At 38.6% G+C, this 12,204-nt stretch overlaps 1 protein-coding gene across 1 annotated transcript in view; it reads left to right on the top strand.

The window, feature by feature from the left end:
- Nucleotides 1-321: 321 nt before the first annotated feature.
- Nucleotides 322-12,204, top strand: part of dnah7 (dynein, axonemal, heavy chain 7) — a 103,362-nt gene continuing 91,479 nt past the window's right edge. The window contains exons 1-11 of the mRNA XM_034693671.1: nucleotides 322-481; nucleotides 708-789; nucleotides 4,637-4,823; nucleotides 5,076-5,148; nucleotides 7,284-7,464; nucleotides 7,654-7,726; nucleotides 7,932-8,057; nucleotides 9,338-9,457; nucleotides 10,074-10,257; nucleotides 10,339-10,518; nucleotides 11,808-12,080. Of these exons, the coding sequence (XP_034549562.1) occupies nucleotides 413-481; nucleotides 708-789; nucleotides 4,637-4,823; nucleotides 5,076-5,148; nucleotides 7,284-7,464; nucleotides 7,654-7,726; nucleotides 7,932-8,057; nucleotides 9,338-9,457; nucleotides 10,074-10,257; nucleotides 10,339-10,518; nucleotides 11,808-12,080 (1,548 nt within the window). The 5' untranslated portion in view covers nucleotides 322-412. The remainder of the gene's footprint in view (nucleotides 482-707; nucleotides 790-4,636; nucleotides 4,824-5,075; nucleotides 5,149-7,283; nucleotides 7,465-7,653; nucleotides 7,727-7,931; nucleotides 8,058-9,337; nucleotides 9,458-10,073; nucleotides 10,258-10,338; nucleotides 10,519-11,807; nucleotides 12,081-12,204) is intronic.

Raw genomic sequence — 12,204 nt, 5'->3', positions numbered from 1 at the left:
ATAATGTGGGATTACAGTATGTAATGTCATAATGTCAGACTGCACCCCCTCCTGGGAAAACTTGCCACAGTAATGTAGCCATATAAATCTTCTACTGAGTAATGTTTACATACCTTTTGATCACATAAAATTTCAAAACATCATATTATGAGAATCAATATCTTTATTTACAGTTCAGACATCAATCTCAGTACTGCAGAGTGAACCGTCATGTTCCAGTTCTGTCCATATATTTTGATGGCCAAAGTGACCTCTGTCTTGACTTCCGCCTCTCCAGACCCACCATACTCCACCTCGTTGACATCCTGTGTGTGTCATGTAAGGTAGTCAAGAAGCTGCTTCCTTAGCAACGGGCCCTAGTAACAACACAAGAGTTTGTGTAAAGCTCCTGACTGCGGACTCAAACAGCGACATGAGTTCACCCAAGAAAAGCGCCAAAGTTACTGAAAGTGTGACTTTCTTAACACCTAATCCACCACAGGTGAGTTTAACAGACTACGACAAGGTTTCAGAGCGTTTGAATGTTTACCTGACTGACTCTGATATCTGCCGTTGGAAGGTTTAACCTCACACACACATACTACTGAAACAATTGACGCTATATAATGAAATGACAACACATTTAAAGTTATATTTTCCTTTAGTTATATGTAAGGTGACACACTGTTATTCTGAACTGTATCTCTGCATTGTTTGTAATCTCTAAGGTCACCTGTCGAAAGCCTTGGATGGACACAAAACATTTGTTTTCACCTCTCAAGTCCCCAGAAACTAAATCAGCTGTAAAAAGTAAGTTTAATGTTCAAAGTTTGGACTAAAAAAAAACATGACACTACCAGTCAGAAGTTAGGAAACACTCTCTTATTCAACTGTTTGTACATTTATTTTAATTATTCTAAACAAACTGTCAAACTCCTTTCAGTTCAGGGGCCGAACCAGTAAAATGTTAACATATAACCTATAGAGAAGGACAACTCAAAATGTTTCCCTTTGTTTTAGTGCAAAAAAGTACAAGTCCATTCTGATAATGTTCACATTACATGAACTATCTTTTTACATAAACAGCTGTTGTATTTTTTATCCATGATGAGTCTCATAGTGGGTAGAATATTTTACTCGTCTTTAAGCCCTGAAAGTATGGAGCCAAAACGATGACTTTAATGTTTGGTATTGAAAATAAAATTTGGCATTGAAAACACACCCTGAACTGAAAAAAGAAACATTGGCATTGAAACACTTGTATTGTAAAACATTTTAACCGCATCAAAACAGGTATTGGCATTGAAAACGTTTCACTGAAGTTAAAATCACAAACATCAAATGTTATATTATTTAATTTCTAGAAGTGTTTGCATTCTAATATGTTTTTGAATGACAATCATGTCATATTTATTTGACGTGACTTTTTTTCCAATGACAGATTCTTTTTTCGGTGATGTTTTTCTTTTTTTGAATGCAGTTTTTGAATGCAGAAAAAAAAAAAAAAATTATCTGTCATTGAAAAAAAAGTGACATCAAATAAATATAATATGATTGGCATTCAAAAACATATTAGAATGCAAACATTTCTAGAAATTAAATATGTGTGATTTTAACTTCGGTGAAATTTTTTCAATGCCAATACCTGTTTTGATGCTGTTAACATTTTCTACAATACAAGTGTTTCAATGCCAATGTTTGTTTTTTCAGTTTCAGGTTGTGTTTTCAATACCAAATTTTATTTTCAATACCAAACATTAAAGTCATCGTTTTGGATCTATATGAAACCTGCTGTGAACACACCGAGCACACAGGTTACCCATTCACTTGACACACAGTGTAATGTTTACAGCAAAAGAACAGATAGATTATAACAATGAAGAAGAAAAAGTGGACTATTATGGACCCCCCTGCTCCAGCATGAACAGTTTGCTTGCTGGACAGTGTTGTATGCAGGGGTTTGGTTATTAATGACAGAGCGCAAACTGATGCAAAATGACATACGCATATGTATGGTAAGCATGCGCACAATATGTGGCTCATTTTTTCGAAAAAGATGGATCCACCGTTCCTGCTGTAACAAGTTTACATATGACAACTTTAGTGTTGATTGGATCAATCAATCAATCAATCAATCAATCAATCAATCAATCAATCAATCAATCAATCAATCAATCAATCAATCAATCAATCAATCTTTATTTGTATAGCGCCAAATCACAACAAACAATATCTGAGGACGCTTTTACAAACAGAGCAGGTCTAGACCACTCTATGTCAAATTATGAACAGAGACCCAACTTCAAGACAGGATAAGACTCAGTCTGACCCCACCTTAATCCACCATGAGCATTGCACCTCGCAGTATTTAGCTAGTTACAGTGGTGAGGACAAACTTCCTTTAACAGGCAGAAACCTCAAGCAGAACCAGACTCATGTTAGACAGACATCTGCCTCGACTGAGTTGGCTCTGGAAAGACAGATAGAGGGGAGTAAGAGAGAGAGGTGACAGTTATGAGACGAGTCATAGAAGCTGTTGCCGCTGAAGTCTAGTACGTCCGTATCAGCTGGAGTCTGGAATGTTTGCAGCAGGAGGACGTCTATGGCAGCTCAGAGGAACCTACGAGACAAGGGAGCTCAGGGACTCCAGAAAGGTCTATGGTTAGTAACTCTAATGGGACAGGCAGAGTTAAAGTAAGTGATGAGGGGGTTGGGGGGAAGGGGGTGAGCTAGGATCCCAGTGTGTTAGTGCACCAGTTCCCCCAGTAGTCTAAGCCTATAGCAGCATAACAAAAGCTGGTCCAAGCCTGATCCAGCTCTAACTATAAGCCTTATCAAAAAGGAAAGTTTTAAGCCTACTCTTAAAAGTAGAGAGGGTGTCTGCCTCCCGGACCCTGACTGGTAGATGATTCCAAAGGAGAGGGGCCTGATAACTGAAGGTTCTACCTCCCACACTACTTTTAGAGATTTTAGGTATAACTAGCAAGCCTGCATGTTGGGAGCGTAGAGTTCTAGAGGGGTAATAGGGCACTATGAGCTCTTTAAGATACGAGGGTGCCTGATTTTTAAGGGCTTTGTAGGTTAAAAGAAGGATTTTAAATTCTATTCTACATTTTATTGGGAGCCAGTGAAGAGAAGCTAACACTGGATCTTAAAGGGCTCTAAAAAGTCTAAAAATCTCCGCCGTTTCAGTTTTCAGTGTTTTTCATACGTCACAACGACATCCGGTCTGTATGGAAGTCAGAGCTCGGAGCTTGTTCAGCCCATAGACTGTATATTCATGTCACCTTTAAAGCCGCTGGTTATTTTAGCATTTACAACACACATGTTTTCCTTGTTTTTAGTTAATATTGTGAGGAAAAAAATCAATGAAGGTAGCTGTATTTCTTCAGTGCACTAAATGTTAACATAGACTCATATGAAGGAATCAAACAGAGGTTGCATTTAGCTGTTAAAATTAGCATTTGCTACACTTTCTTAGTAATAGTTTGTGTAGGATTAAACAACAAACCTGAACACTGAGCTGCTGTGTTTTCACATTTTGCACAAAGAAGGTGAAGCCCTCCTCCCACACCGGGTCTTTGGATGCATACACAACCTGTTAAAGAAATAGAAAATACTTCATGAAGACGAAAAACAATAAAGCGTGGTGCAGGAACATTTTGACACCACAGGCTGGTAAATTGGTGCTAGAATCAGAGGAAAGTTTCATGACACACACAACAAGTATTAACATTGATTGATATAAATGAATCAAGTTGATAAATGTATCTGAAGAAATGTCTGATAATGTTATTAACAGAAAGTGATACCTTGTTTTTCTGCACGTCATTATTAATGGAAAATTCCACAAAGGAGCTGGGCCCAGTATTTCTCTTTGTCAGCTGAAACAGAGCAAATCAGTGAAGAAGTTCAAATGAGTTTTAAGGAAAGATAGTTCTCAAATCATTCATGGGAGTTAAGTAATACAAACGATCACTTGTCATATAAAAATACAACTTTTTGTCAAGAAAACTCTTTTCCTAAATATTGAAAAATGATCAAACAGTCAGACACTACCAGTCAAACGTTTAGAAACACCTTCTCATTCAAGGGTTTGTATTTATTGTAATGATTGTAAACACTGTAGATTAATACTGAAGACATCAAAACTATGAAAGAACAAATATGGAATTATTAAAGGAACCAAAAAGTGTTAAACAAAGCAGAATCTGTTTTATATTTTAGATTCTGTAAAGTAGCCCCCTTTTTCCTTCATGACAGCTTTGCACACTCTTGGTATTCTCTCAGTCTGCTTCATGAAGTGGTCTCCTGGAATGGTTTCTAATGAACATGAGCCTTGTCAAGAGTTCATTTGTAGAATGACTTGCCTTCTTAATGTGTTTGAGACCATCAGTTGTGTTGTTCAGAGGTAGGGTTAGTACACAATGGATAGCCCTATTTGACTACTGTTGTAATCCAGTTTATGACAAAACCAGATTATTTCATAGTTTTGATGTCTTCAGTATTAATCTACAATGTTAAATAATTAAGATAAATGAAACCCATTGAATGAGAAGGTGTGTCCACACTTTTGACTGGTAGTGTACATAGTGATAGTGGGGTATGTTGTAAGTATACAATGCTTGTATAACTGTTTTCCCTGTGTGTGCTGTAGGCTGGCAGACTGAAGGGACAGACAGTGGATCAAGTCAAAGTAAAGGAGCAGGCCAGTGCCGATTACCGAGAAGGGGGACACTGCAGTTTTCTGGGACCTCCAAGCACTGCAGCAGCACCCAAACAAAAATAAAAAAAAAATTGAAAAGAGACAAGACTCTCCGTGAAACTCTGGTTAAAATCATATGGTGAGTTACAAAGTGTTTTATATTATTCCAGTTTACTCATTTGTAATTTACCACATCATGCAATTAGAAACACAAGAATGACACGTGACATGACTAACTATCCTGTGTACTTCACCACCTGACTACTTTGATAGATGTTGAGGCAGAAGCATTTTAAAGGGGCCTTTCTTAATCACGCTGATTAGAATAGTGTTTACTTTGTTGTTGTCTTGTTTGCAACTTCTTCTAGTTATTTATTTTACTTTTTTTCAGCCCGACTGAAGAGGACAGCAGCTTTCCATCATGTGGCTCCTCCAATTTCACAGCAACGGAAAACCGTGAAAAGGTGAAGTACACACTTGAATCCATGTATCATATCACAAACCCCCTTTGTTTGTTTGTATGATGACATTGAAGGCTTTGTGCCTTTTACATGATCACTTTTGGACACTTATGTAAGCTAATCACTGTTGTGTCTTGTTTTCTTAATTGGTTGCACCTGCAACCAATTAAAGGCATGTTTCTCTCTTTGTGTTGTCTATATATAATACATGGAAACAAAGAAGTCTTTGAAGAGATTATGTATAATAGATACATCTATAATACATAAAAGAGGAAAAAAAAGTCCATTACTTATTCATTTTAGCAGTTTTCGTGCGCAGTGGTAGTTGACTAATCAAATGAGGAGCACACTGAAAGTTTACTTTAGGTCATCTACACTGAAAACATGGTCATCACTGGCAGGTGAAAAAGGAAACTTTCATAGATCCTCCTTCAAAACTGCTGCCATTACCCCAATCCTGAAAAAAACTGGCGCCGACCCCTCCAACTTCAACAACTTTCGTCCTATCTCCAATCTACCCTTCATCTCCAAAATCCTGGAAAAAACAGTTGCCTCCCAACTGCACTCTCACCTAACCCACAATAACCTGTATGAACAGTTCCAGTCCGGTTTCCGCCCACTCCATAGCACTGAAACAGCACTCCTTAAAATCACTAACGACCTCCTTGTGGCAGCTGATTCTGGACTCCTCACCATCCTCATCCTCCTCGACCTAAGTGCAGCCTTCGATACCATCTGTCACACCACCCTCCTCACTAGGCTATCCTCCATTGGTATCACCCACACTCCGTTAGACTGGTTCACATCTTACCTCTCTGGCCGCACACGGTTCACTCAGCTCAAGTCCTTTAAATCCACTCCTTCCTCCGTCACTACAGGGGTGCCCCAGGGCTCTGTCCTGGGGCCCCTCCTCTTCATCATCTACCTCCTTCCCCTCGGTAATATCTTCCGCAAATTCAACATTCACTTCCACTGTTACGCAGATGACACCCAGCTCTACCTCACCACTAACCCCTCGTCCACTCTCCCACCCACCTCCCTCACTGATTGCATCTCTGAAATAAAAACCTGGTTCACCCTCAATTTCCTTACATTAAACAGCAATAAAACCGAGGTTCTCCTCATTGGCACCAAATCCACTCTATCCAAATCCAACAGCTTCTCACTCACCATTGATAACTCCTCCATCTCACCCTCCCCCCAGGTTAAGAGTCTGGGTGTCATCCTTGACAGCACATTATCCTTTCAATCACACATCAATAACATCACCCGGACTGCCTACTTCCATCTCCGTAGCATCAATCGTCTCCACCCCTCCCTCACCCCCCACACTGCCGCCATCCTTGTCCACAGCCTTGTCACTTCCCGTCTGGACTACTGTAACTCTCTCCTCTTCGGCCTCCCTCACAAATCCCTCCATAAACTCCAACTGGTCCAGAATTCAGCTGCCCGTATCATTGCCCGAACCCCCTCCATCCACCACATCACTCCTGTCCTCCAACAGCTCCACTGGCTCCCTGTTCAGTTCCGTATTCAATTCAAAGTCCTTCTGTTGACATTCAAGACCATCCACAACCTCGCCCCCCCATATCTGTCCGACCTCCTCCATGTTCCCACTCCCTCCCGCTCCCTCAGATCCTCTTCCTCCATACACCTGTCTGTCCCCTCCGCCCGTCTCACCACTATGGGGAGCCGAGCATTCAGCCGCTCTGCTCCCCGTCTCTGGAACTCATTGCCACCTCAACTCAGAAACACAGATTCTTTCCCCCACTTCAAATCACAACTCAAAACATATCTGTTCAAAACCGCTTACTCCGTCTGACTCCAATTGCTCTGTCATTTTTTTATTGTTTCTATTTTTTTCTTACCCCTTGTATTTTTTTCTTACCCCTTGTTAGTTTATATTGTTTTCATTTCTGACTCTGATTTTGTTTCCTTTAATGTGAATTCGTGTATATATATATTTCTATCTGTGCGGTGTCCTTGAGTGCCGAGAAAGGCGCCTTTAAATAAAATTTATTATTATTATTATTATTATTATTATAGACTAAATCTAGGCAACATAAGACGAGGAAAAGGAAGACGCATGTCATTAAATCTGTAAACTCTAAGTAGTTTTTAACATTTCGTCCTGTCAGAGATTCAACTATTTCATCCAGAATGGGATAGACCTGGAGAATGTGGCTCCTCTTGATGACTCTTCACTAGAGAACATGAAGGCCTTGGTCCCCTGCCACTTGAGAAGTCGGAGGGCAACAATGGAGAAGCTGGAGGATGAGATCAAGGAGGACTACTTGCTAAATGTCAAAAAAGCAATCTGTATGTATTTAATTTGACTGACAGATTCGTGAGCTTTGAGAGGGGCAACCCTCATTTTTGACCTATAGGTGCATTTGGCCATACAATTCTGTCACCAGAATCAGGAATGAAAAGAAAATAGAAAAAAACAGCATTTTAAGTAAAATATTTTAAGTTTTGATATATGTTGTATTGTGTTTTTAATTGCAGTGAGACATACATTCAGGTATTCAACAAAAAATGACGATGACGAAATGAAAGATCATCCACCACACAGGCTTGAGTGAGTCAGCAGGATGTGATGAAAGATGTACTCTGTGTAAAGGATACAGGGTCTTTACTTACGTATACTCTATGCCAAGGCTTCCATGACCATGGCACATAGAGCATCTTTGATTTTCCTTGTACAGCAGTGAAAGGAGGCTATTGCAATTACCAATAATATTTTTTGCCTCAAGGAAAAATAAACTTATTTCTTTAACTGTCAGATTGGAAGAATTGCCAAAACCTTGGAACAAAACCTCAGTCCATGCCCGAAAGATGATGACATTAAAGCTTCACTCTTTCAACCCTACCATGCAGGAGGTGCTGTGTCATTGGCATGTTAGTTACAAGTAAGTATGTCATGTTTTACTTGTGTTCAAAATAGGGTTGCAAAGGGGTGGAACATTTCCGGTAAATTTCCATGGGAAGTTCAGTTGGGGAATTTTGGAAATATTCCAAATTTTAAACTTTCAAAGGAAATTATTGGAATTGATAGGATTTTATGTGAATGAACTGTGAATGAACTGGGAATTGAGGGTAATTTAATGGAAAGGTATCATATCCAAGCATAAATATTTGTTTTGTTATAAGCAGACATCCATCCAAAATAACACATTTAAAATAGGTATATTTTTAAGTTGAACTTTATCAAGTGTTCAATATTTTATTGAACAATCAATTCTTTCATTGAAGACCCATTCAAAAATGAACAAAAATGCAATCCCACTAAAGTCCCATTCAAAATGTTAAATAAAAAGAGCTCCTCTCCCTCCAACAAAGTCCCATTCAACATGCAAATAAAAAAGCATCTTCCCTCAAGCTTCTCAAGCCTAACCTCTGCAGGATTCTAGAAATCGTGTGCATGTGATGAAGGAATGTATTTACCACTGCTTTGTCATTTTTGGCCCTAACGCAGTGGTGGACAAAGTACACAGCTCCATTACTTAAGTCAAAGTATAGATCCTCCAGGTCAAATATTACTCCAATACAAGTGAAAGTTGTTCAGTCAGATTTGTACTTGAGTTAAAGCCCTGAAATACTTTCTTTTAAGAATACTGTAGTATTCAAAGTACTTCTTAAAATATCTCAAAACCTATTTTCACAAAGCATGAGTGCAGTCAAGAATACATAGAAGTACATTCTGTTACATCATGTTTATTTAGAAACCATTACTTGAAATCTCACTAACTTTACCATGGAATAAAAACAGACACTAAGTTACTCCAAGCACAGACAGCTTAGTTTGAAATGTTCATCTGGAATGAAACAAACGTTACGTAGCTCAACACGCTCTCTCAGGTTGGACAGTGAATGTTTGGGCAGAAACAGGGAGAACATTTCAAACCATACGTATCATTCTTCATTTAAAAACCTCTAACACGGGCTGAAGATAGTGGAGTAAAAAGTACAATAATTGTCTTTAAATGTAGTGGAGTAAAAGTCATAAGTTTCCTCAAAAAATAATACTCAAGTAAAGTACAGATACTCAAAAAATGTACTTAAGTACAGTACTCAAGTAAATGTACTTTGTTACTGTCCACCACTGCCCTAATGTCAAAGATCCTTAAAAAATACAACAGCTGTTTTAAAGTTATGCTTTAACCTAGCCTCCTGAATGTCTTTCTTGCAGAAATCTCCGCCTGGTAGATGTAGAAGAGTTCCACAGCCGAAGTGAGTCCATGGAGCTTTCTGTGTTTAAGGAGATTGTCAGCAGACATGTCGATAAAGCAAGAGGAATCCTCCTAAAGCAGTAAGCACTTTGTCAACTATCACCAAAAATCACTGTGTTAAAGAAGAGTTAAAATAATGTTTTTTGACTGTGCTTTATTGAACGCTTGGATGAGATAACAGTATGCTATTTTAAGTAATAAAATTGACCTCTTAGGTTGTAGGTCTTCTTTACTTTTCAACAAGAACAATGTCAACTTTGCATCAGTATGCACATTTGCCGCTCACTTTTCAAAAGTACAGTTTGAGTTTAAAAAAAAAAAGAAAGTTCATAAAGCACAGTGGGTAGTTCAGGAGCCGGAGGACATTGTATCCTTGGCTAGCTTGTCCTCTTAGAAACTTGAAATCAACAGCCAGGAAGTAACAGTAATGTAATCAGTGTGGATAAGCAGCACTGTCTCAGAGAATGAATAATGTTTCTTTGTGCAAAGAGATAACATAACCTTACTCATTTACACTTAAATCCACATGCCACTCATTTGAGTGGTACGCTCCTCCCTTTGCAAGTGTAAATGTATTATTTCATTTTTTACGACTACTTCATAGTTGTGTTTTTTTTGTGTGATAAATACATGCAGTTGTTGAAGAAATAATAATACTACTAACAATAATTCCCATTTTGTTGTTTTCTCTAACAGGTGGATTCCTGAAATGCAAAACATTTACTACGAGGGGGGTAGGCGTAAGCTGGTGCCTGCCTGCAGCAACAACACCAAGTTGCTGTCTTTCTTCAATTGTGCAGCTACATTGATGACCTCCCATCTCCAGAGCCTTGCAATAGACTCGCTGACAGATTATACAAAACTCATTTCCCAAGACCCGGTAGGAGAAATACAAATGACTGTTATTTCATCAAGTGAACACACAGACACTTGAAGTTGCTATTTTTTCTGTCTTGTGTAGCAGTCAGTGCGCGCCTATGAACACTCTGGTTTTGTGCTGCATCTGGTCCTGGAGGACAAGAAGATCGAGTTTGAGCCCAACTTCAAACAATTTGAAGAGGCCGTTCTTAATGTCTATGAGTTAATGCTCAGGTCCATCAGCATGATACCTCGTGTGGAAACCAAACTGTTCCCAGAGTCGGTAAGAGGATGAGTGTCTTTTTTAATGTCTTGCTAAAACTGATGAAATGTCATAGAACAAATTCTGCTTTAAATCAGTTCAACAGTTCAACAGTATCGCAGACTACAACCTCCAACATTACCATACGGTTCAATTGAAGTAACAAAAGGATACTGAGGCTAGTGCTACAGCAACAGTACAGGTCTAACTCATTTTCCCCTCTTGAAAATAAACAGTTTGTTTATGCAGAGTTAGAATTTGTAATCAGACCTGAGTTTCAGTTATGATGCCTGTAAATTTGACTGTGAATGGGTTTCCCTGCAGTCATTTTATTTTTATTTTTATTTTATTTATAACTTTTTAAATGTATCAACAAGACAAAACAAATACAATCAAACAGGCTCAGACATGTGAAATGAAATAAAATTGATAATATTAAAAATAAAATGAACAGATAAATAAATTAATAGAAAACACGCGACGAAAATTTTAGTTGAAAAATAATTTTAAATGACAAAATAAATGAAGAGAAGTGATAAAATAGATAAATAAAAATACATATACATGCATACAAACATGCACACGTATCCATACACATACATAAACATAAATAATTTAGAGAGAGAGAAGAGAAAAAAAAAAGCTGCCAATTAAATTGTGTACTCTGGAGTGCTATGCGTCAAGTCTGCAGGATATAAAGAAATACTCCACTTAAATAACACGTCAGCCTCATCCAAGAAGGCAGGGAACGTCCTCCAAATAGCTGAGAATGTCTTCACAGAGTTAGATTGCAGATCGTCACACAGAAAGGGGGAGATCCTTAGTGGGCTGTGAACAGCCAAAGATAAGTCCAGGTTCTGGCTGAAAGAGCCTTCCTGCAGTCATTTTTTAATTAGTTCTCTGTACACTAAGAATACATCACTTTTGCTCATCTCTTCATTTTGTTGTTCATATGCTTTATCCTGTAATAAAAATTGTAGATTTGGGTTGAAATGGGATTCTCCACGCATCTTGAATTTGGCACATTTTTGTTACAAGATAGAGAATTTCAGGATATACAGTTTTAACAGACGGACGTTTGTCAGAGTCAAAGACAAAAACATGATGTCAACAGCATTTATATAGTCAGTTTGGTGAACAGTTGTCATTGTGTAATTGTAAAACAGGGATTGTTCTATTGGAAAATAACTGAAGGACCTCCCAAAGTCCTTATCAAAGCAACACATCTCAGACATTTTCCCCTTCTTTCTCCCAGAAATGCAGTTTGATTTCTGCTTGAGTTTCTGTTCTACTCCCTGCTTGTCTTCCAGTCAGTCTCCCAGTTCGGAAGCACTTTGAAGCCCATTATCCTGCCAGAGATCCTTCAGCCCCAGCAGGAGGAGGTGCGCAGGGTGTTCTGGGCTGAATGTGTGAAACCCAAAGAGTACATTCATGAGTATGATAGATACGCTGCACTGGTATCCAGGCAAGCAGAGGAGGATGTAGAGCAGTTCCTCAGTGAGCAGCACTCCTTCCAGGAAATCATGGAAGAGGTGGTACATTACCAGCAGCTCGCTGACCAGATCCAGTACACATCATGCAAGGTACTTAAACACAACAAGGTGGAACTCAGCAAAGATAGAAGTGTGATAGGCATACAGTAAATGTGCACTATATGATCTAATAAACCAAGAAATCCAAAATTCTTAAAAGAGATCATGTTCTGTG

The sequence above is a fragment of the Notolabrus celidotus genome, chromosome 10 (assembly GCF_009762535.1).
Source record: "Notolabrus celidotus isolate fNotCel1 chromosome 10, fNotCel1.pri, whole genome shotgun sequence".
Lineage (NCBI taxonomy): Eukaryota > Metazoa > Chordata > Actinopteri > Labriformes > Labridae > Notolabrus > Notolabrus celidotus.
The sequence above is the reverse complement of the archived record's forward strand: the minus strand, read 5'-3'. Positions and strand labels throughout refer to the sequence as shown.